At 37.5% G+C, this 23,721-nt stretch overlaps 1 protein-coding gene across 2 annotated transcripts in view; it reads left to right on the top strand.

The window, feature by feature from the left end:
* The window catches only part of UBR2 (ubiquitin protein ligase E3 component n-recognin 2), a 145,914-nt gene that overhangs the window by 71,356 nt on the left and 50,837 nt on the right, over positions 1–23,721 (top strand). For both annotated transcript variants that reach the window (XM_036769122.1, XM_036769123.1), the window contains exons 13-19: positions 14–113; positions 1,172–1,300; positions 4,447–4,630; positions 10,160–10,221; positions 10,414–10,524; positions 13,457–13,522; positions 14,154–14,276. In XM_036769122.1, the coding sequence (XP_036625017.1) occupies positions 14–113; positions 1,172–1,300; positions 4,447–4,630; positions 10,160–10,221; positions 10,414–10,524; positions 13,457–13,522; positions 14,154–14,276 (775 nt within the window). The remainder of the gene's footprint in view (positions 1–13; positions 114–1,171; positions 1,301–4,446; positions 4,631–10,159; positions 10,222–10,413; positions 10,525–13,456; positions 13,523–14,153; positions 14,277–23,721) is intronic.

The raw sequence follows: 23,721 nt of genomic DNA, 5'->3' as shown, positions 1-23,721 counted from the left end.
CCATTTTGTTTAGATATGTGTTAATTAGTAAACCCACTGACTGGTCAGATGACCTGAGACACAAGTTCCTAGAGGGATTTGATGCTTTCTTAGAACTGCTAAAATGTATGCAGGTATGTGAACCAACGTATTTTTAAAATGTCAAGAGTGATTTTGTTTTTGTAGTTTATTATTAAAATAAGCCCCGTCACATTTGAAACATCTTAATTGGGGTAAATTTACATCTGGGGGTAAATTTACATCAGTTTGAATCTAATGAAAAAGCATTATCAAGATGTTAAGTGAAAGGATTTTATCTAGAAACGGTTTATTAATCTAGTATTCCATAAATCTTTTTATGTATTGTTAACACTTAAATTGTTTCCTTAATTTCTTTTGAGGGGTACAGCTATGTTTATTATTACATGTCCATGTATAAATGAATACATACATACATACATATATAATGTTATTACATTGTAGTTTACTTGCGTGGGAAACCATAATATTAAATTTTCACCATTCTGATTATTTGCTTGATAGATGTTTGTATACTAAAATGAAATTGTTTTTCCTCTGTTTATATTTCTTTTCTGGAAAAGTCCCAAAAGAGAGACTGAATTTTCCAGCAAGGACCAGCTGTTATATTTTAACTAGTTTTAATTATAAAAAGACAGTTATATACATAAGGTTAAGTATATATGCCATTTTGGTCTTGCAATAGCCTTTTTAAAGGAAAAAAGTTTTTAAAAGTTTTTTTAATATACTTAAGATATTTTGGGATTTGACTTTTGCATCTAATTAGCTCTGCTAATCCCATGACAATTCGATCTAAATTCTATAAATTTAATTTCTTTATGGACTGAGAGAACTTAGCTTTTCTGTTTTTCTGTTATCAGTTTTCTCTCAGTCTGGAAAAATGTTTTAGTTTCAAAGGGGAGAACTATTATGAAAAAGATTATGCTCTGAGAATATGTGGGATAGTTATACAAATTTACCCAACGACTTTTTCATTTATTTTTAAAAATCTTGCAATAGATTTTGCACAAGAGCATTGAGCTGAAAAGGGATTTTGAAGATTTCCTTTAATAAAGTACAGTCTTTCCCATATAGGACAGTTAAATTTCAGTAGAATTATTATGTTAAATTTATAATGTATTTTGATTTCTAAATCATATTTGTTTATGCTTAGGGAATGGATCCAATTACACGCCAAGTAGGACAGCATATTGAAATGGAACCAGAATGGGAAGCAGCTTTTACACTACAAATGAAATTAACGCATGTCATCTCCATGATGCAGGACTGGTGTGCTTTGGATGTAAGTTTCTTTTGATGTGTTTACTTATGTGTCAGCTTGCACACAAAATCAGAGAGATATGTGAAGAGGAGCTTTAATGGATCTTGTTTTCAGTGAAGATCTCTTTTATCCTAAAACAGAAGTTTGTAAAAACATCAAATAAGATTTTCATTGTTTGTACATTTGTACCTGTGATTTGCAAGGACTAGGTCAACAAGTACTTTCACTTCTTCTCAACAGTTTCCAAACTTTAAACAATTGTTTCCACCTTCTGAGAATGATTTCAAGGCAGTTGAAGGCATTATGTCTAGTGAAGAAAAACTTAATTGTACATTATGCTATTTGGTTTATACTGTTTGCCTTAGAAACTATAATTTTAAGTGATTTTAAGTGTACTCTTAGCAGGGTGATTTGCCTTTGTCAGGTATCTGACTTGAGAAGGTCACTAATTCACCACTGCATATGATTCTGGACGGCAGGCTTTCAGAAGTAGATAGGCCCTGTACATGTACCAAAAGCAACCCTATGCCATAGGCCAGTGACACTCCACAGGTGTGCCGTGAATTATATGACACTTGTAGTTGCAAGCTCTTGTAGAACTGTCTCTCCCATTTTATGAAATTTAGACTTGAAATTGCATGTAGGCCATAGGCTCTTCCCCATAGTGTGTTTGAGCTACTATGCTGTTTTAAGTATACTCTGTATCAAGTACCAATGGTGGTGATATACAAAACCAATTGAAGATATAGGCCTTGCTCTCCAGATTATTGGGTTTTTGTTTGTTTGTAACTGAAATTCAATTTGAGCCATTTGGGTTCTTTCAGACCAAAGACCTCATCCATCTATCCATCCAAACACACATACATACATATATATGTACATGTAGTTAATGTAGTGTGAAAAAGGTCCTTATTAATGTAAGAAGTCAAGAAGAAACTTGAGACCAAAAAAAAACTGTATGAAACCTAGTCTATTGTGAACAATCTAAACACTGGGGAAAGATTCAGTTTTGTACATGAGTTAGGTATCCTAAATGATCAAGAGATAATTAACTGTTGTTTGTCAATCTTTCTTCCGATTCTATTTATCAGTCCTTCTGATACACTTATTTCCTTGTCGATATCATCCAGCCTCATGTCTTCATTTTCAAATACTTGTTGTGGTGAATATACTACCAGCTTGAGACAGATGACTCCATATTCATACCTTTAGCTCTATTCTGTCATCTGTGCATAAAGCCTAAATTTGTAACTGGAATCTCTATTTCTTTTCATTCCTCAAAGCCACTGCCTTAGTCTAGATTCTTGTAAACTTGTGCCTAGATAACGGCAACAACTGGTGTCCTTGCCTATCTTCTCTTCTCCACGTTCCTTATTCTCTCCCATGGCAATTCTGTGTACGTCAAGTTCTGTGGATTAATAATGAAGTATTCTTACTGAGAATAATCATGTCATTTTCTTGCTTAAGAACTTAGAATGGTTCTCCAGTGACTACCACATTAATTACCACGTCATTTCAAAGCCTATCATAATCTGGCTCTACTCTGCATCTCTCACAAAGTCTAGTTTTAACTGGGGGAGGAGGGATGTAGGAGGCTGGGCCTAAGCAATCATAAAGTCTAAAAAAAAAATAGGGCCATTGAAACATTTTTTTATAATGCACAAAAAAGAACACAAAGAAGTTTAGAAGGAAGCACAGGCAAGCAAAACAGTTTTGAAAGTAACATGGAATTACAATCTTTTTTTTTTAAGTAAATGAATGGTACGAAATGAAATCATAGTTGCAGAGAGTCCTCTTTTTGTGTTTTGGTGTATATATGGACATGTGGGGTTTTTTGGTGCTTCAAGTTCATAATTTTTTTTTTAAAAATTAAGATTTGAGTCAGAAAACTCAGGTTCACATTTTAGTTTTCCTACTTGCAGCATATGTATCTTTGTACCAGTCCTTTAACTTCTTACTTCTTTATCTGTAAAATGAAGTGTTTGACTTAAATTATCCCTTAGGTTTCTTCTAGCTCTAAATTGATAATTCTGTCTATTCAACTTTCAGCATTAGGGATCATCCTTCATTATTACTTTCAGCACTTCTTATATTAGCTAAAAGCTGATGTGGAATTATCTCCATGACTTTGCTTATGCTGCTCCTTAACCTGGAAAACCTTTTCCTTTACTCTGCATATTGATAATCTACCCATCCTTTAAGGCTTAGCTCAAATCCCACTTTCTCCATGAAGTCTTCCCTGACATACTTTTCTTCTGAATGACCTCTTCGTACCCCAATCTTAAGCATTTACAGTGTGTCTTAGTACTTTATATTCTGTTGTTAAATTGTTTCTCTGACTAGTCTATAAGTTCAATGAAAGGATACTTCCCATATCTCTTACAGCGCCTAGTGTAAGACTACATATGTAGTATTTGTTATTTAATTTTACTGTTATTGATTCTCCAGGAATAAATTGAAATAGGCAGTTTGGTACAAATTCCACCTATTCCTGGTATCCACTGCCTGGGGTGGCCCTTCTATAATGCCCAAGGCTTGCTTCCCAGCAGTGACTCTGGACTTTTTGGGGGTCTTTATGCTGTCCCCACCCCCAGGTCTTGTGCCCTATTCTGTCAGATGATCCTGTTCTGCTTTTAAATAGGAATCAGTTTTCTAAGTTAATGTATAATTAGATAACAGCTGTTTTATCTTTAAACTGGACCTCTGTTTATTGATAGAGGGAATTCGTAGTGAGGGAATTCCTTCTGCCAATAAAGATTGGCAACTACTCTGAACTTAGAGTGTTAGAGAGTTGCCTAGGACACTGAGAGTTTAAGTGATTTGTCCAGGATGCCACAAGTTTTGGGGCAGGTCAGTGGTGGAGGCATCTGTTTGCTATGGCTGACCTTGCTGTCTTCCACAATTATTGGTGATTTTACAATAACCTTGCAGGAGGTGATAGAAGAGACCGTAGAAACCCATAGTACTACTATGCTAATGTTCTGTGATTCCCTGGTCCCTCTGTCATGCCACCTCTTCTCAAATAACTTTTTAGAATGTTGTGTCTAAATGAGATCTTCGATTTTATGATCACAAAATAATTGTTGTTTTTGGCCTGGGATATGGGTATTGGTTGTCTCTGGAGTCTGGCCTTTACTGAATAGTGCACATCCAATCCTCCTTCCCAGGAAAAGGTGCTGGTTGAGGCATACAAGAAATGCCTGGCGGTGCTGATGCAGTGCCATAGTGGCTTCACCGACGGGGAGCAGCCCATCACATTAAGCCTCTGCGGGCATGTGGTCGAGACCATTAGATACTGTGTTTCCCAAGAAAAAGTTAGCATTCACCTTCCAGTCTCTCGCTTACTTGCAGGTAAATAATCTTGAAAACTTGCAGTTTTCTTTTTTCTTAATTTATGATACCATCTAGTATAGAGTATAACCTGTAGAGCAACCTAAATTTAGCTGTATATGCAGATCTTTTTAGGAAAAATTACTTTTAAAGATTTTTGATTGCTGTCTTTTGTCTTTATATTACAATAACTTCTTACATTATGCCCTCCAGGTAGTTTTTTCTTTGTAATTCAAGAACATTTAATACTGAGACTGTATCATAAAGCAGCTGCTAATAAATAGAAATTATCTAAGCCTTTGCTTCTTCACATTTGCTGCTTTTATAAATATCTAAATAAATTTTAGGTCTAGGGAAGGCCTGTCACTTATTGGTTATTGCTGCTGACAAAAGTGTTTAGGGGAAGATTTTTTTAAAAGGTTAGTTAATATGCTCCAAGTAATGAGCCAAAAAGAATTTATAAGTGCCTACTGTGAATGTGTCAAGGACTTTGCATTGGAGATACAAGTATTTAAGCAATCTCTGCTCTCAAAGAACTTACATTCTATTGGAGGAGACAGTAGGTACATGTATAAGTTCAGGTCTGAGTGTTTATAGAAGAAATGTAAAGAAAATAGATACAAGGTCGTTGAGAAGATGGCACCGGAAAGGGAGGGGATCAGAAATGGGTTCATGTAGAAGAATAATAGAATTCCACATACAAGAAACAGAAGTCTATTTTGCCTGGATCATAGTATGTGGAAGGGGAATAATGTTGAATAATGCCTAAAGTGATAGGTTGGGTCTAGGTTTTGAAAGGGGGCTTTAAAAACCAAACAGCAGTTTTGATTTGATCCTAGAAGCAAACCATAGGGAGTCATTGGACCTTATTGAGTGGGGGGTGATATGGCCAGATCTGCACTTAAGGAAGATCACTTTCACAGCTTTGTTGGGGGATAGACTGGAGTGGGGAGAGAATGAAGGTAGAGAGACCTACCTTATTGTAAGAAGACCATTGTAGTAGTCTAGGCAGGATGGGATGAGGGCCTAAGGGGAACCTAGTGAGCCCTAATAGGTAAGATAGAGATTGAAGCTATTTGCTTGCCAGAGTCAGGAATCTATAACCTGCAGCTTTCCCCTCTGTCATGGAGCCATTTTGGCAGAGCTGTTACAGTATTGATTGGGCATGTGTTGCCCTCTTCCAGGATACTACCTATTGTTTCAGGCAGTGAGGGAAGTTAGGGAAAGGGCTCTCTAAAGACCCTATTTCTTTAATCTTATTTGACTATGCATTGTAAGATGAGTACTAGACCTACACAAGGATTCTTTATACTTTTATGATACAAGAAGATTCCCCTTAGAATCTAAAAGATCTAGGTCAAATTCTTACTCTGATATATTATAGCTGTGTGTCAATAAGTTATTTAACATCTGAGTGCTCCATGCAGTCTTAAGATTCGTAAATTGCAAATAAGTTTCCGGTCTTCTTTAGTGAAAGGAATTCCCAACATTGAAGAAATCTCAGGTCTGAACACTAACACCCCCACCGCCACCTCAAATGTACTGAAGTGATAGCACGACTCTAGTCTACTGTTTGTGAATAGGCCATTCAGCACAGTGTACCACAAAAATAAAATTTTCATATGCAGGATATATGTGTTCAGAGAATTATTATGTTATCTTGCTAGTATGCCTATGTGCCAGACACTAGGGATTTATACCCATTTTGTAGCACTGGAGAACTCTTGTCCATTCTGTTCTGACCCTAGAAGTTAGGATAGCTCTGGTTCTGAAGTATTTTTCCCAAAATAATTCAAGAGAGTGTTTCAACAATCTGGCTAGCAGCTTCTGTGGGGGTGTAAGATCCACCCACAACCAGCACCCAGAAAGCTGCCAACATACTGCAAAAGCACAGGTTCTTTTGATCTGCTTAACTGAGGAAAGCTACGTTAAGGGGTTTGACAAGCTTACTTTAATTCAGCATACAAATATCATTCACTTAGTTCAGGGGAAAAAACCACCACCCTCAACTTCAGAGCAAAATACAAACAAAGTACAAATATCAACAGACAGACCTTGTCTGATTCAAATCCCAATACATAGTTACCAGAGTTTAACAAAGTCTCAGCATCCGGGTTACAAGCTGGAGGGCTCCTAGTTACAGCTGCCCAGAGTTTCTGCCTGAGCACTCCAGCACAATTGAGAGCCCTAAACAAATTACAAACAGACAGATCCAATACAATTCATAGTTACCAACATCTAGGTTCAGCCCGGGAGCTCAGAACAAGGGCTGGCCCAGAGTCACGCACGCCACCACTGCTGTGAGAAAGCGCTCCAAAGAAGAGAAGGCCAACCCCTGGTTTTATATCTTTTTCAGCGTCACACATGCGACTCACCCATGTGACCTAAAATCGTCACAAAGAGGCGACTTAAACCCTCGTGGTTTAAGAGCCTCTGATGTCCCAAAGCTATCCTCAAACCGATTTGTAAACTAGGCCCTCCCCTGAGTTAGCCCCACCTTGGGCCCCACCTGAGTTACCAATCCACACCCACGTAGGTTTTACACCTAATAGGGGTTTGGGCCTGGGGCTTAGCACGTAGTAAGGCTCAATGAAATATACTGAATTACTCAAAGCAAACAAACCAAACTCTTCAAGGGCACCTGTTGAGCTAAGTGCTAAGAGCCTATTTTGCTTACCAACACAGAGAGCTTGTTTGTGTGTATAGGTATTCACATATATATATGTATATTCACACATTTACATAGGCATTTATGTGTGTACACACATAGGCAGCTAGGTAGTACATTGGATAGATAGAAAGCTGGACTTGAAATCAGGAGGCCTGAGTTCAAATTCTGTTTCAGACACTAGCTGTGAATTCATGGACAAGTCAGTTGACCTCTCTTAGCTTCCTCATCTCAATCAGTTTCCTCATCTATAATAACACTTGCCTCCCAGGGTTGTTTGAGACTAAAAGAAGGTAATATTTATAAAGCACTATATAATGTTATTATTGTTTTTATTGCTAATATTGTTACTACTAGTACTTCTACTACTAATAATAATATAAAGGGTGTCCCAGAGGTCTTTAATAGCTTAAAACTGCCCTGAGGCTTTTGGAACATCATATGTAATATGTAGAGAATACAAAAAAATTGTCTGATAGAGTTATAAGTATAAAAAGGTATTTTATCATACAATTTTTGCAGATGATAGTTTCTAAAGAGCTATAATTCTGTGAGGAAATTAGGTGGTATAGTGGATAGAGTGTTAGACCTCATCAGGAAAACTGAGTTCAAATTCTGTTTCAGACCCTTACTAGCTGTGTGACCCTGTGCAAGTCACTTGTCCTCTCTCAGCCTCAGTTTCCTTATCTATGAAATGAAGATAATAACAATACATATCTGACAGGGTTGTGAGGATCAAATGAAATAACATATGTAAAACACATTGCAAATCTTAAAGGACTACTATGAATGGTAGCTGTTATTATCAATATTATCCACGCAAACCTTTTGATCCAAGAACCTGAGCCAGTGGCAGTAGTAGAATACTAAAAAGAACATTGGCGTAAGACTCCCGTGCCAAGCCCCTTTGTCATTAATTAATTCTGTGACCTAAGCAAATTACTTAACCTTCCTTGTTTCTTTATCAAATGATGGCGTTGGACATTTTAAGACTAGAAGGTGTCTCAATTCTCTCTTCAGTTCTAAAATTCTATGATTATGCCTATCATAAACCTCTAAAGATACGTGGAAATTGTAGAAGGCTGATTTAGAAAGTGCAGTATGATTTCTTCACACAGAAAGGAAGTAGGAAGTGTTGGGATCTTGTCGCTTTCTCACTCTAAGGCTAGTTACTCACTGCCCCAAATCACTTAGAAGGCGTTATTGAAAACCTATTGACCATACATACAGCTGAGGGCTCTGAGGGAATAAATAGTTCCCTGGCCTCAATGTATGTTCATCATTAAGGACATAAAGTTACAGGCTCTGGAAATTTGTGGGGTGCCAGATTGTTGTCACATCTCTGAGACGGAACAGCCTAGTGGATGGACAGCTGGAATTGGATTTTGGTCAACCTGCCATGTTAAAAGGAGTTACTCACCTTGGAGTTCCTTATATCAGTGAAATCACAGGCCCGGTTCCTAAGAATAGAGACATGAAACAACTAGAAAACAAGTTCGAATGTAAAGAAACAATGTGATAGGCAAATATATTTAAAAGATGAAAGATATAGAGTAAGGAAGTCCTTTACAAGGAGTGGAATTGAAGAAGGTCCTTTGGGAGACATGTACCTTGAGGACATCCTTAAAAGAAGTGATAGGCTTAGGTCTGAATAAGAAGAGAAAAACAACATAAATGCAGTGACCAGAGTGGAATAAATTCTCTGAAGGGAGAAGATTGTATCTTTATTTTTCTGTCTATCTTAGCTCTTAACATATTATGCAGTGATGCTTAATAAGGATTGCTAAATTTTCAGTTACATGACCCACTTTCAGTAGACCATAAACCTGTTAAGGTGACTTGGCACATAATGGTCATTTTGGTTCATTGTAAATGCTTGATTTGCTTTTGCTGTGTTGCAAGTATATAGTTCCCTCCTAGTGTACTACTAGTACATTTCCACTAGTCAGTCAGTCAGCAAGTATTTATTAAGAACTTCTGTGTCCTAGGCACTGTGGTAGGCAGTGAGGATACAAAGAAAGGCATAAAAAAATGTGGTCCCAGCTCTCAAGAAACCCACAGTTTAATGAGGGAGATAATGTATACCAAGGAAATACAAGATAATCTCCGAGGAAGAGGACTAGTGAAGGAGAGGGGGAGCAGAGAAACAACCAAGAAAGGCCTCCTGTAGAAGTTCAGATTTGAACTCAGTCTTAAAGAAAACCGGAGAGGCCCCATCCCCATTCTATTTTAAATAAATACATACCCTCTCCAGCTGCTAATAGCCAACCTCCTTAAATGTATAGTATATTTATTTTGCTTTTTTCCCCCCTGTATATGCTTCTTTATGTATTGGTCATCTCCCTGGATCAAATGTAAGCTTAAAAGAAGGGACTGTTTAATGTTTGTGTTTGTATCCCCAGTTCCCAGTGCCTGGAACAGTGTAAGGCTTAATAAATGTTCTTTGATTAACTAATCATGGATTTAAGATTTAGAGCTAGAAGGGACCTAAAGAGATCATTGAGTCTAACATCCTTGTTTTTACAGATGAGAAAACTAAGGCCCAGAAAGTTTAAGTGGCTTGCCCAAGGTCAGAATTTGAAGTCACATTCCCTTATAGCACACCCACCATTCTTCCCAGTCCAGTCTGCTTCTCCAGCACTAGAATCCTGAGGTGCTTCTTCATGTTGGTTACTATGGAAATGGACTGCATCCACACAGTCATCATTTCAAACCATTTAAATCAAAAGATTTGCTTTATTGTACAGTTCATTTAAAAATTTAATTGGTAACCTTATAGATATGAAGGGGTTAAAAAAAGTTAAGTGGAGGAATTAGAAAAGGTTGGTTGTTTCTATATTTCTTTCAGAAAAATTTTTTTTGGGTTTTGTGTTCCCATTCAGGTTTACATGTATTGCTAAGCAAAAGTGAAGTGGCATATAAATTTCCAGAGCTACTTCCTCTGGTAAGTGTTACTGAAATTTAAAAGCAAATTCCTGTTTCTGTAGCATTCCTGTTATCTTTGAGTCCCAAACTTACGTTTATCTTTAAAAGTAAATTTTTTTTTAAATTGTACTTAGTCCAAAGTCTCCCTGCCTATCTGCTCCTGTTAATACAGTACATTAGCTAAGATTTTATGTGGCTTTTTTATTTGCAGAGTGAGCTCAGTCCGCCCATGTTGATAGAACACCCCCTTCGATGCCTTGTGCTGTGTGCCCAAGTACATGCAGGAATGTGGAGAAGAAATGGATTCTCTCTTGTTAATCAGGTTAGTATCTCAAATTTGAGGGGAAGGTTTTACCCTATTTCCCAGCCTCTAATCAAGGCATAGGAAACGCAGTGGCTAGAGGTTAGAGCACAATGAATAGAGGGTAGAGTATGGTGGATAGAGTGCTAGACCTGGAGTCAAGAAGACTTAAGTTGAAACCCAGCATTGGACACTAGTTGTGTGAGCCTGGGCAAGACACTTAGCTTCTCTGTGCTTCAATTTCCTCCTCTGTAAAATGGAGATAATTATAGCATTTACCTCCCAGTATTATTGTGAAAATAAAATGAGATAATATTTGTAAAGGACTTTATAGACCTAAAAGTGCTATATAAATGCTAGCTATTATCATTAGCTGTCATAGTTTTCATGGCACTTAGTCATTGATTTAAATGCTACAATAGAAAAGAAAAACCACAAATTTAATCATAGAACCCAAAGTTCTCATATTCTATCATTGGCAGGTATATAAAAAACATATCGTCAAAAGTAGAAAAGCAAAGCAATAATCTAGAGTTCATTGTCAAATTGAGCTAAAAGCTACTATTATATTACTAAAGCTCAAATTTTAATTATTGTCAAATTCCACCTAGTTTAGATTCAATTTGGGGTTTTGTTTTCTTTTTTTCCATAGCTATTGGTCTTATTTTTGGCTAGAAGGCAAGCTGGAAATAGGATAGGGGAGTTATGATTACAGGGATGGATCTAGGGGCCTTGTTCTCCTGGCAACCTTAGAAATACTACTTAATCGTATTCATCCCTTCATCAGTGAAATTGGCCCTAGAGGCAGCATGATGTATAGGAAAGGATTGGATGTGGAATCAAAAGAACTTGTCACCCCTGGTATTTACTACCATGTATGAGCTTTAAAGAATTACTTCCCTTTTCTAGGCCTCAGTTTCCTTATCTGTAAAATAAAGGATTTCTTCTAAATGGCGTATAAGGTCCTGTGAGCTCCTAGTACAGTAACATGGCTATTTCCTCCAACATTTCAGGTCATATCCCATCCATACCTTCTCCTCCTATGTGAAACTTTTCCATGTTCTTCCTCCCTTAAGTCCTCTAAGGTCTTCTCAGTACACCTGAAGCCTTTCTCTAAATCTTTTCATGAATAAATTGAAGAAACATGACAACTTACCTCCTCTAGTGAGCACACATTTCCTAGAGAATATCTTTTTCAGTTGTACACAATGAATGTCCAATACAAAGTCCAACTTAAAGAGGGATTCACTCAAAGGGTTTTAGATTTAGAGTTGAAAGTGACCATTGATTCTGATATCCTCATTTTACATATGAAGAAACCAAGGCCCAGAGAGGTGAAGTGATTTGCCCAGGGTTACACAGTGAGTTGATGTGTGAAGTGGGATTCACACCCAGGGATTTCTTTTTCCAAATCTAGCAATGTAATTTCTTCATGATTTCTTCATGATTCCTTATGGATAGTGAGGTCCTGTAGATGCTCCCATTTGTGAATGGCATTGTGTTGGTTGCAACAAACCCCAGAACTTAGGAGAATCTTCTGGAAGAGGACAGTAACAGCTCAAAAGAGTTTGATATGACCTTCCATCCAGAAAAGACCAAGATAGCCTAAAGAAGTTTTACATTAGATATGTCTATATGTATGTGTATCTTATGTGTATATGCATGTGTATGTACATTTACATATGTATATGTAAATGTGTGTAGTGTGCATATATTGGACAGATAGTACACATAGTTAATTAGGCCCAAGACTAAACAAGAGAAGGAAAGGGACTTGCATTGCCTTCAGGATACTGCAGAGCTTTTATGATGCTTCTTTGGAAACAAAGAACCATCTTTTTCATATGAGCATTCTAATAGTGTAGTGTTGGCAGACCTGGAACAAAGCAGTCTACAAAGAACTGAAAATATAAATCACAAAAAGTAGTGATACAGGGATGCATGACAGATATAAGCAGATTGAAACATATAAACAGTGAAGAGTTTTGGAGAAGAACAAGAGTAAAAGAAATTATCAGAGAGATGTATGATTGGAAGAGAAATTGGGTTCATCCTGTGTCAAGAGTGAGGGTCAACAAAAGGACTGCTACAGTATACCATCCTTGGGGCAGCTAGGTGGCGCTGTGAGTAGAGCACCAGCCCTGAAGTCAGGAGGACCTGAGTTCAAATTTGACCCCAGACACTTGACACATTCCCTAGCTGTGTGACATTGGGCAAGTCACTTAACCCTAATTGCCCTGCCTTCCCTCCTTCAAAAATGAAAAAAAAATTTAGAGTATGCCATCCTTATCTTTGTAATATCAGGAGAAAACAAGAAAGGCCTCCAGAAGGTTGGGTGGATACCCTGTGGGAGAATTATAGGAAGACATGGACAACAGTAGCATTCAGTAGACAAGCATAGATGGATTATGATCTGCATCATTGGAGGGAATATCCAAATTGATGAGATCACAGATTTGTGTATCTTTTACACAGCTGTTTGTACAAGAGTATTTATCTATAATATGTCACAGCCTACTTGGTCCTACCATGTATCTCTCTGTACTGCTTGAGTCTTCTACAGTTTTGATTCTTCAGAGGTTGTAATGTTCCATGATTTTCAGCTATATCATATATCCATAAATTATTAGTGTTTACAAAGTAGGGTTTTCTCTTAGTGGAATGCCTTGCAGTAATTGAATATGCTGTACATTTCCTCAAACACATTCCAGCCTCCTCTGCTCCCATCTAATTTTGAGACCTGCTCACAATTGTTGACCTGCAAATGGTCTAAAACGTGCAGCATACCTTGATCTGCAGAACATAGAGTTGCTCTTATTGCTCCATGACTACACGTACATGATGGGTTGATCAAAAAGGCTATCATTTATCGTATGCTAGAATGTTTTTGTACAAATAAAAGACAAATTATTTAGGAAAGTTGATGTGTGTGGTGTGTTGTGTTTTTTTACAGATTTATTACTACCATAATGTGAAATGCAGACGTGAGATGTTTGACAAGGATATAGTAATGCTTCAGGTAATGGGACTAGATATCCAGCTTAACACAGATTTTTTTTATTGGTGTTATCACAGCACTCAGAAGGAAATTGTTTTTTTTTAAATCCTAGATAAGAGAATAAGGGTAGTAACATGAATATAAGGAATAACACTATTAAAGGAGAAAATGTCCAAAAAAGAATATTTCAAAGAGAAATAAAATATTTGGTCAAAATTATATAAAATGTATAGATTACCTCAGAACTTACAAAGATGTGATTAAAGATAACTGAAGTGATACTTGGAAATAGCAATAGTCAAAAAGTTGTCACATGTCAATTGCATATTCCTCACAAGGAAAAATTGAAAAATCCCTAATATGGTATTCTGCCTTTGCGAAGCTGCTGCTTTTAGTGATTTGTTGGTGTGGAATTGTCATGCATTTTTTTAAACATTTTTAAATTGTCCATGTAAGTCAGTGTATTCAAACTTGTTAGCCACCAGTATGAATATAAGCTGGTAAGAAATTGCTATAAAGGGTCAAGACTACACATTTTTCAAAAAATGTCCAGGGAATTGGAAGAGTCAGGCACTCTGAAAATCAACAACACTTGTTCCCAAATCTTAAGTTTAAACCTTTTCTCTTTTGTTTCAACCTTTGTTTTAAACAGACAGGTGTATCTATGATGGATCCAAATCATTTCCTAATGGTAATGCTCAGTCGGTTTGAACTTTATCAGATTTTCAGTACTCCTGATTATGGGAAAAGATTCAGCTCTGAGAATACCAATAAGGTAAGATACATAGTTTTCCAAATATCTATCACATCACTAATACATCTTTTAGCACGTGAACAGCAAAGTCAGTAAAGATAGGAAATGGAATTTAAAACCCTTAATCTTGCCCTATATTATCAGAGTATGAATCTGATTTCTACATGGTTAAATGGTGAATAACATATATAGTCCATTTTAATGACTTTTTATTGAACAGGTTCATATATAGCATTGCAGATTCTTTTGCCTCTCCCTCCCAAAAAACCCAACATACTGTGTAAAATTGTAATATTTAACAGTTATTTATTGAACACATTTTATTATTTTGCAAAGTATTATGCCAGTCGTTATGAAAGGTTTATAAGAAGGAAAAGACAGGTATTTTTTTTCTTAAAGGAATCTGTAATTTGTTTTTAAGCAGTCCCAACATATGGAAGTTCTGCTGAATCTCAGAGATAGTTTTATAGCATATTAAAGCAATATGACATATAACTATTATTTTTGTTAATCCTATAGCATTTTTCTCCCTCAAAGCTAAATTTATTTCAAGCATATTATATTCCCTCAACATTTACTTGTATTGGGGAGAGGCAATTATTGTTACTCCTCCTTTATACTAATTCAGTATATTTGTACTTAACTTTGACTACTTCCTTTTGAAGAGTTTACTTATCCTATTGTGCTTTGAAAAGACGGGTTGGTATTTCGTAATTTGTATCTTATTTACTGAACTAACCAGACCTGCTCATTAGGACCATGGTACTTCACCCTTAAGTAGCTCCTCTATACATAATCTTCTGGCTACTGAGGAGAGACTGTGGTAGATTGTGAAGGCAATCTTGCCCATCAATTGCTAATCTGAAATGATTGGAGTGTACAGATAGTACTCACAAATTTGACTTTATGTAAAGAATTCTAAAAGAAATCCACATTCCAAAAAACACCTATGTTAACTTTACTGTACACTACCATGGTCTGACTCTCTCTCCACTGCTGCCCCTCGGCTGGGCACTCCATGGCCTCCCACCCCCACCAAAAAAAAAACAGACCCTAAAACAAACCGTTCAAGTGAAAACAGAGAACAGATATGCAGAGAAACCCCTACTGCTGATCAGGAGCATGGCTTGAGACCTCTGTCATGCTAAAAGAGACCTTTACCCTGCTCTGCCCACCCACCCATGTGTCTGGTCCCCTTATGTTTCTTCTGTCTGCCCATGCTCAGGTATTGCATATCCCGACCTGGTCCCCACATGTCACCCATCCTCTCCCATCTGTGTCTGTCTCCCACGTGTCCTTCCTCTTGGTTCTGTCTAGGCCCCCATGTGACTAGTCCCAGCTCCACTTGTTCCTCCTCCTGCTCTAGCTTCTCTGTCCTGGTCCCAATGTGTCCTTGAACTGTATGCCAGCCCCTTCCTCCAAGGATGTGTGGCCCCCCTCCCCACATCCATGGGCAAATTCACATTACATAGAAAGTAGAGGTCTATGGAATGATCCATTTATGTAAAGTGAGAACTGTCTGTATTTGGAATTAATTAAAGTGTTGTTTATTTAGGCTTAACTCTTACAGGTTTTCTCTTTTGTTCATTCTTTTTTTTTTTTTGAAGGGGGAAGGCAGGGCAATTGGGGTTAAGTGACTTGCCCAAGGTCACACAGCTAGTAAGTGTGTCAAGTGTCTGAGGTCAAATTTGAACTCCAGGGCCGGTGCTCTACTCCACGACCTAGCTGCCCCTTGTTCATTCTTAATATAAGTATAAACAACTTCTAGTTTCTCTCAGGCCCACATTCTTAAAAATGTTTTTTTTGGGGGGGGGTGACTATGGTATAAAATCAAAAGGCATCAATAAAACTTACCGAATAAAAAAAGTGATTTATCCTGCAGATTTAACCAAGGAGACCTTTAGGTTTTTTATTTATTGAAAGTAGGAGTATTTATTTACTAAAAGTAGGAGTAAAAAATAGGCTTATTCATTGCTTTGTACTTTTGACTTCTTTTATATTATGCAACTCTTGAAATTTCTGGGCTAATCTGATTAAAGTTGGTTGAAGGCGTGGAAGAATGTGGAGAAGGAATTGAGAAGTTGGGTTTGGAGGGTTTTTGAATTGTGAAAAAGACCTGAGATTAAGTTTTGGGGAATGGAAATTTGAGAGGACTTAGGCTAAAAGAAAAAGGGCAGAATCAGGAGAGAGAGGATGGAGGAAGAGTAGAAGAAAGGTGGAAAGACACAAAGGAAGTTGGGCAAGTCTGTTGAGGAGCTAATGAAATGAAGAGATTAATGGCTCCTGAGTTGGAGTCCAACAAGTATTTGCTAAGCTAGCTGTATGAGTTTCTAGTAAGAACAATAAAGGACTGAGATTTTTGCTTCCAGAATGTAGAGAGAGCAGGGTGAATTTTGTAGTGGCCTGAATAGCATGTGTGACATTTCCTTCTGTTAACAGTCAAGCAGTCATTATCCATGTTCAAAATACACAGTGGTTTCCCTCCTAGAAAGAAGTTAAGCATTAGAAGAATAATTCTCTACAGAGGCAGAGAGGAATCCTTATCTGTGTCAGAAAGTTAAAGGAGTGAGGGGAGAGGATCACTGAACATTTGAAGCTCTTCCCACGATGGTGGAAGCTGGAGTCTCTACAGAAGAAACAGCTTTCACAGTATTCCAAAGAATGCTGATAGTGAGCCTCAGGCAGCATCTAGGGACTGACCATCCAGTAAGGGTTAAGAGAAAAATTAATAGGTATTTAGGGCCTTTTACTGAGGAGTACTAAAGCAGCTATTTATTGACACGACATTAACTATAGAAAAGTCAGCTTTAATTCTCGCATCTGGACAGTGTGAGAACCTTGAAAGATTTGTGAAACTTGATGAATGTTACCCTCTTTTGATTATCTTCATGATCACAAGTGATACTTGTAGGAGGAATCTTGAAAACACTGAACAGCTTTAGATAATGATGATAATAATAATAACTAATATTTTATAGTACTTTTCAGAGTGCTTAACAAATATTATCTTGTTTTATCCTCACAGCAACATTTAGCCATTTTACAGATGAGAAAACTGAGACTGAGAGAGGCTAAGGCACTTGTACTACATCACACATGTAGTAAGTGTCTGAGGCCAGTTTTGAGCTCATGACCCTGACTCCAATTCCAGCTCTTAGACCACTGTACCACCTAAATAACAAGCCATATTTTCATCACTTCTGCCAAAGCCAGACTTCAGAAGAGAAATGGCAAAAATTGCTAAGATCTGATACCTGAGAATAAAATTGGAATTTCTGAACTATGGACACATAGTTAAAATACCGGAATGACAGTCTCCTAGACAGGGATGGAGTGTGCCTAAAAGGACTGGTAAAAATGTTTTTGCTTGAAGTCTTAGAAAGCTTTAAAAAAAGGCTTTAAACCAAAATGGATGGGGGAGGGAGAAAACCTATAGAGAGAGTAACTACAGTGTAGGAAGAATAACCGTACAGAGAGACCTAGAAATTGACAGGAGACAAAATATAAGAGAGGAGCTGTCAATAAAAGCCATGGCTTCAAATGCCTAGACACAAATATATGTGGCGTAAATACCAAGAGAGCAGTCCTAATGCAAGTTGGCAGATTTGTCCTCATATAGGCACCACTGGAACTTTGTTAGTATGGGCCGCGTGGTTGGATTATGTCTCTTGGAGGGTATACCGTAAGTGAAAGGCACAGGAATGCAGTGAGAGCAATAGTAGCAAATATTCAGAAGATATACTTACCTGAAAAAACCCAGGAAGTAGAATGAAAAGAAGGATGGTAGAGAACTCCAATCTTATTTGTGTGCTCACTGCTAAATATAGCCCTACTTAGGTATCCAAGAAGCATATCAAACTCAACATGTCCGAAACAAAACTCATTAACATCCCCCCCATCAGTCATGTCTGATTCTTTGTGACCTCATATTGGATTGTCTTGGCAAAGATACTGGAGTGATTTGCCATTTCCTTCTCTAGCTCTTTAGACCAATGAGGAAACTGAGGCAAACAGGGTTAAGTGACTTGCCCAGAGTCATACAACTAGTAAGTGTCTGAGGCTGGATTTGAACTCAGGTCTTCTTGACTCCAGAACTGGCACTCAATCCACTGAGCCACCTAGCTGCTTCATGCCACTTACCAAAAAACTCACCCCTCCTCGAAATATCTCTATTTCTGTGTCACCCTCATGCTTAAGAAACTTCACTAATTCCCTGTTGCCTCTGGGAAGAAAATACAAGTATTTTTGCCTGACAGTTAAAGCCCTTAACAATTTAGCTCCAGTTTATCTTTCCAGACGGCGTATTATTTCTGTTTACATATCCTGTAGTCCAGCCAAACTGTCCTGCTTGATATTCCTCAAACACAGTATTCTGCTTTCTGCTTTATTGGTTCATAGATCTAGAGCTCAAAGACCATCTAGTTAAATCCCTCATTTTACAGATGAGGAACTAAGGCAGGCCCAGAGAATTTGATTGACTTGCCTCTGGTCCCATTGATTGTAAGTGGTAAAAGCAGCATATGAACCCAGCTTTTTTGAGTCTAGAGCCAGTGCTCTTTCTACTATGCCTCATTGTCTCCCTAATATTTCACATTATATCCTTTTAGACATTATATATTTCAGCCAAACTGACCAGCCTACCTGCTGGTCTGCTACCTGACATGTAGTGTACTGTTGCCCATCACTAGAATGCTCTCCTTCCCTACCTTCACTTCATAGAAGCCTTAGTTGCCTACAAAGCACACTTTAAGTACCTACATCTCCTGTTGGAAGCCTTTCTTTATTCCCCCAGTTGTTAGTGCTCTCCTTCTGTGAAATTACTTTTGATTTACTTTGTATGTATTTTATAAATACTTAACTACACATATATTGTTTCCTCACAGTATAATGTAAACTTTTTGAGGACAATGATTGTTTAGTTTTTGTCTTTGTATGCCTAGCATCTAGCACAGTATGTGGAATGTAGAAAATGCCAAATAAGTGCTTGTTGAATTGAAGATTCATGGTTACAGAAGCAGGAAAAACAATATTGTCATTGGATTATACTGAAGGCCTCCTGGACAGAAAAAGGAAAAGATGAGGAGTTTGGGAAACAGGCACATGATATAATAGTGATAGGTGACTTTATATGACTGTCTGCTGGATTTCTTTCTTTGGAAAAAACAGAGGAGCTAAGAACATTTTTAGTCTATCTTAATAATAGTTTCATCCTTCAAAAAGTGAGATCACCAACAAGATGAACTTCTGTTCTGAAGCTAATTCTCACCAAAAAGGATTAACAGGTTGCAGGGATGATTATGAAAGGGAACTCATCAAGAAGTGACTACTAGATCTTAGAATTTGTGATTGATCAGAGGAAATCTAGACATAATATTATAGGCATCATAAATTTTAAGAGAGCAGATTTCAGAGATTTCAGAGAAAGGATGGCATGGCCTAAAATTCTGCAGGGGAATATACCCCAGGAGGAATTGGGTTGTCTAAAGAATCCAAAGTGGATGTAGAGAGAACTCATTACTCAGATTTTTAAAAGATAAAAAGAAAATTCAAGCAAGAGAAGGTGAATGCACAAGTATGCTAGAGCCCTATCAGAATAGGACACCATGAGTTGAACCAGGCAAGAAAAACTAAGAAAGGATGTGGTGGTGGTGGTGTTTTTCATTTTTAAGCTTCATTGAAAAAAAGATTAAATAAAGGGAGAGGCCTGTAGTTGGTGGGAGGAGGGGAGGTAGCGAGTGGAATGGTATTAGTGGGCAACAGGAAGAATAGCTGTTCAACTCTTATTTTCCTTCTATTTTCTCTGATAAGAGAGTTGGGACTTTAAAGGACAGCACAAAAATAGCTAAGAGGGAGTTGAACTTCAACATTAATAAAGATGATAATACGAAAGCAGCCAGCTTCCCATAATGAGTGCAGGTCAACAGGCCCATTCAAACTACATCTCAGGGAACTGAAGGGCTTGATAAATGATTTCTGAGACTTTGTCAGTATTCTTTGAAAGATAGTGGAGATTGGAAGATGTTCTACAGGACAAGGGAAAGGGAAAGATACCAATTTCCAAATCTGGGAAGAAAGGTCAATAATTTTACCCACTACTTCCAGCCAAATTCTTAAACATGTTAAAAGGATGAAAAGTGAGTATCTAGAAAAGAAGTGGTAACCACAAAGAGTTAGGGTAGCTTTATCAAAGACTGAACTCATTGACTTTTTTGACAGGGACTTGACCAGGAAAATGTCACAGGTGCAATTTGCTTAGATTTTAGCAAAGAATTTAACAAAATTTCTCACACCATTCTTGTGGGAGAAGTAGAGAGTACTGGGTTAGACAATAGCTGTAAATGGATTTAGTCCTGGTTGAGTGGAAGAACCTTAAAAGTAGTTATTGGTTCAATACTAGCTTAAAAAGAAGTCTTTTGTGGAGTCCCTAAGGGATCTGTGCTTAGTGTAGTACTATTTAACATTTTTGTAGGTGATTTGGATAAATCCATAAGTAACTGATACTTCTATAGTGCTAGAAGGTTTGTACAACACCTTTATTATATTATCTCATTTGATAATAATCCTTTGCAGTAGGACTTACTTCAACATTATTAGTCCCATTTGACAAATGAGGAAACTGAAACTGGTCACTTACATCTAGTTAGTGTTAGCTATATTGAGAGAAACAGAATTTGAACTCAAACCTTCCTGATAACGGCGTTCTTTCCACTGTGCCATGCTGTTATTAACAGTATACTTTTCAAATTCACAGATAACCCAAAGTTAATAAGTTGAGTGACAGAAGTAGGATCTTAAAAAACTCTATGCCTTAGAACATTGGACTGAATCAAATCAGTTGAAATTTAAAGATTAAATATAAAGTTTCACATTTGTTTTCAGAAAACCAATTTTACAAATCAGACTGGGTGGCAGGGCTAGGTATCAATTTGTCTGAAAAAGACCTGGGATTAGAGGCAAAGCTAAGATGGCGAAGTAGAGGGAGCATTCTGTTTGAACTCTTCCAACATTCCTCTCAAAACAACTTTAAAATAATGCATCAAATTGAATTCTGTAGCAGCATAAACAACAAAAGGTCAGTGAGACTTTTTTCCAGCCAGAGACAGCTTAGATGGTTAGAAGGAGAGGACTGCTACAGTGGAGTAGGAGCTGGCCCCGTAGCACAGCACGGGTGTGGACCTTTATTAAGTGGCGGTGAGAGCAGCAGCAACAGTTTCAGAAACTTTCATCACCCAGAGACAGTAAAGGGATTAAACAACTGCTGAAAAAAAGATCACAAGAGACCCCTGGGCATGAGACTGGGCCCTGTTTAGCAACTCCATTGCCTACTACCCAGTTCTGTGTCACAAGTTCAGGGCAAAGAGGAGCACTGTGGTTGCAGTTCCAGGGCAGAGAGAGAGCAGGGGCCCTAGTTCTAGGTTTCAATTCCAGGGCAGAGATAGGAGTGCTCGTACTTCTGGCTTCAAGGGAACAAGGCCCCTTTCTAGGTAAGGACCAGAATACAGACCAGGAGAGCAGTGATGACACCTCTACTACAATCACACCACTTTGGAAGCACTAAGAACTTACATCCTCCCCCAGAATTAGCTGTGAAAATAGCAGAGTGAAAAAGTCTGAAACTTGAGACAGTGACAGTTCCCATCCCCCACTCCAGGTGAGCAGAGCCCAACTCTAACATAGAGTTCAAATTAAAAAAACAAAAAACAAAAAACCTAGAAAAATGAGCAAACAGCAAAAAGAGAGCTTGACCATAAAAAGCTACTATGGTGAGGGAAGCTTAAGACACAAACTTGGAAGAAGACAGCAATACAAAAACATCAATGAGCAAAGCCTCAAACTCAAATGCAGATTAGACATAAGCCCAAGAGGAATTCATGGGAAAAGCTAAAGAAAGACATATTTTTTAACTTATTTATTTTTAGTTTTTCAACATTCACTTCCATAAGATTTTGAATTTCAAATTTTCTCCCCCTTCCCTTCCTTGCCCCTCCCCAAGATGGCATACAGTCTGATATAGGCTCTACTTATGCATTCATACTAAACATATTTTCACATTAGTCATGATGTAAAAAAGAATTAGAACTAATGGGAGGAACCATGAGAAAGAAGAAACAAAACAAAACAATGAAAGAAAAAGAGAGCAAATAGCATGCTTCCATCCGCATTCAGACTCCAAAGTTCTTTCTCTGGATGTGGACAGCATTTTTCTATCATGAGTCTTTTGGAGTTGTCTTAGATCCTTGCATTGCTGAGAAGAGCTAAGTCTATCAAAATCAGTCATTGCATGATGTGATTATTACTGTGTACAGTGTTCTCCTGGTCTGCTACCCTCACTCAGCATCAGTTCATATAAGTCTTTCTAGGTTTTTCTGAAGTCCACCTGTTCATCATTTCTTATAGCACAATAGTATTCCATTACATTTGTATACCACAACTTGTTCAGCCATTTCCCAGTTGATGGACATCCAGTCAGTTTCCAAATGTTTGCCACCACAAAAAGAGCTGCTATAAATATTTTCATACATGTGTGTCCTTTTCCCATTTTTACGATCTCTTTGGCATACAGACCTGGAAGTGGTATTGCTGGGTCAAAGGATATGCACAGTGTTATAGCCCTTTGGGCATAATTCCAAGTTGCTCTCCCAAATGGTTGGATCAGTTCACAACTCCACCAACAATGCATCAGTGTTCCAGTTTTCCCACATCTTCTCCAGTATTTATCATTTTCCTGTTTTGTCATGTTAGCCAATCTGATAGGTGTGAAGAAAGGTATTTTTAAAATAAGAAACAGAAACTTGATTTTAAAAATCCAGTAAGAGTGATAGAGGGAAAGTTTGAGAAATAAATGGTAGCAATGCAAGAAAATTAGAAAAAAGAGAATTAACAGCTTGGTAAAAGAGAGTTACAAAAAAAATAGTGAAGAAAATAACATCTTAAAAAACAGAATTGACCAATGGTAAAAAGAAGTACAAAACCTGATTGGAGAAAATAATTCCTTAAAAATTAGAATTGGACAAGTGTATGCTAATGATTCTATGAGACATCAAGAAACAATAAAAATCAAAAGAATGAAAAAAAATGAAATATCTCATCAGGAAAACAACTGATAGATTTAAGAAATTTAGGAAATAGATTTAGGAGAGATAATTTAAGAATTATTGGACTACCTGAAAGCAAAGCCATGATAAAAAAAAAAAAGAGCCTAGACATTGTGTTTCAAGAAATTACCAAGCAAAATTGCCCCTGTATCTTAGAAACATATGGCAAAATAGAAATGGAAAGAATCCACCAATCATCTCCTGAAAAAGATCCCAAAATGAAAATTCCCAGGAATATTATAGCCAAATTCCAGAGCTCCCAGGTCAGGGAGAAAATACTGCAAGTGGCCAGAAAGAAACTATCCAAATACCATGGAGTGACAATCAGAATCACACAAGATCTAGTAGCTACCTTGATCAGAGGGCTTGTA

This window comes from Trichosurus vulpecula, chromosome 7, assembly GCF_011100635.1.
Source record: "Trichosurus vulpecula isolate mTriVul1 chromosome 7, mTriVul1.pri, whole genome shotgun sequence".
Lineage (NCBI taxonomy): Eukaryota > Metazoa > Chordata > Mammalia > Diprotodontia > Phalangeridae > Trichosurus > Trichosurus vulpecula.
This window is presented reverse-complemented; position numbering and strand designations above follow the sequence as displayed.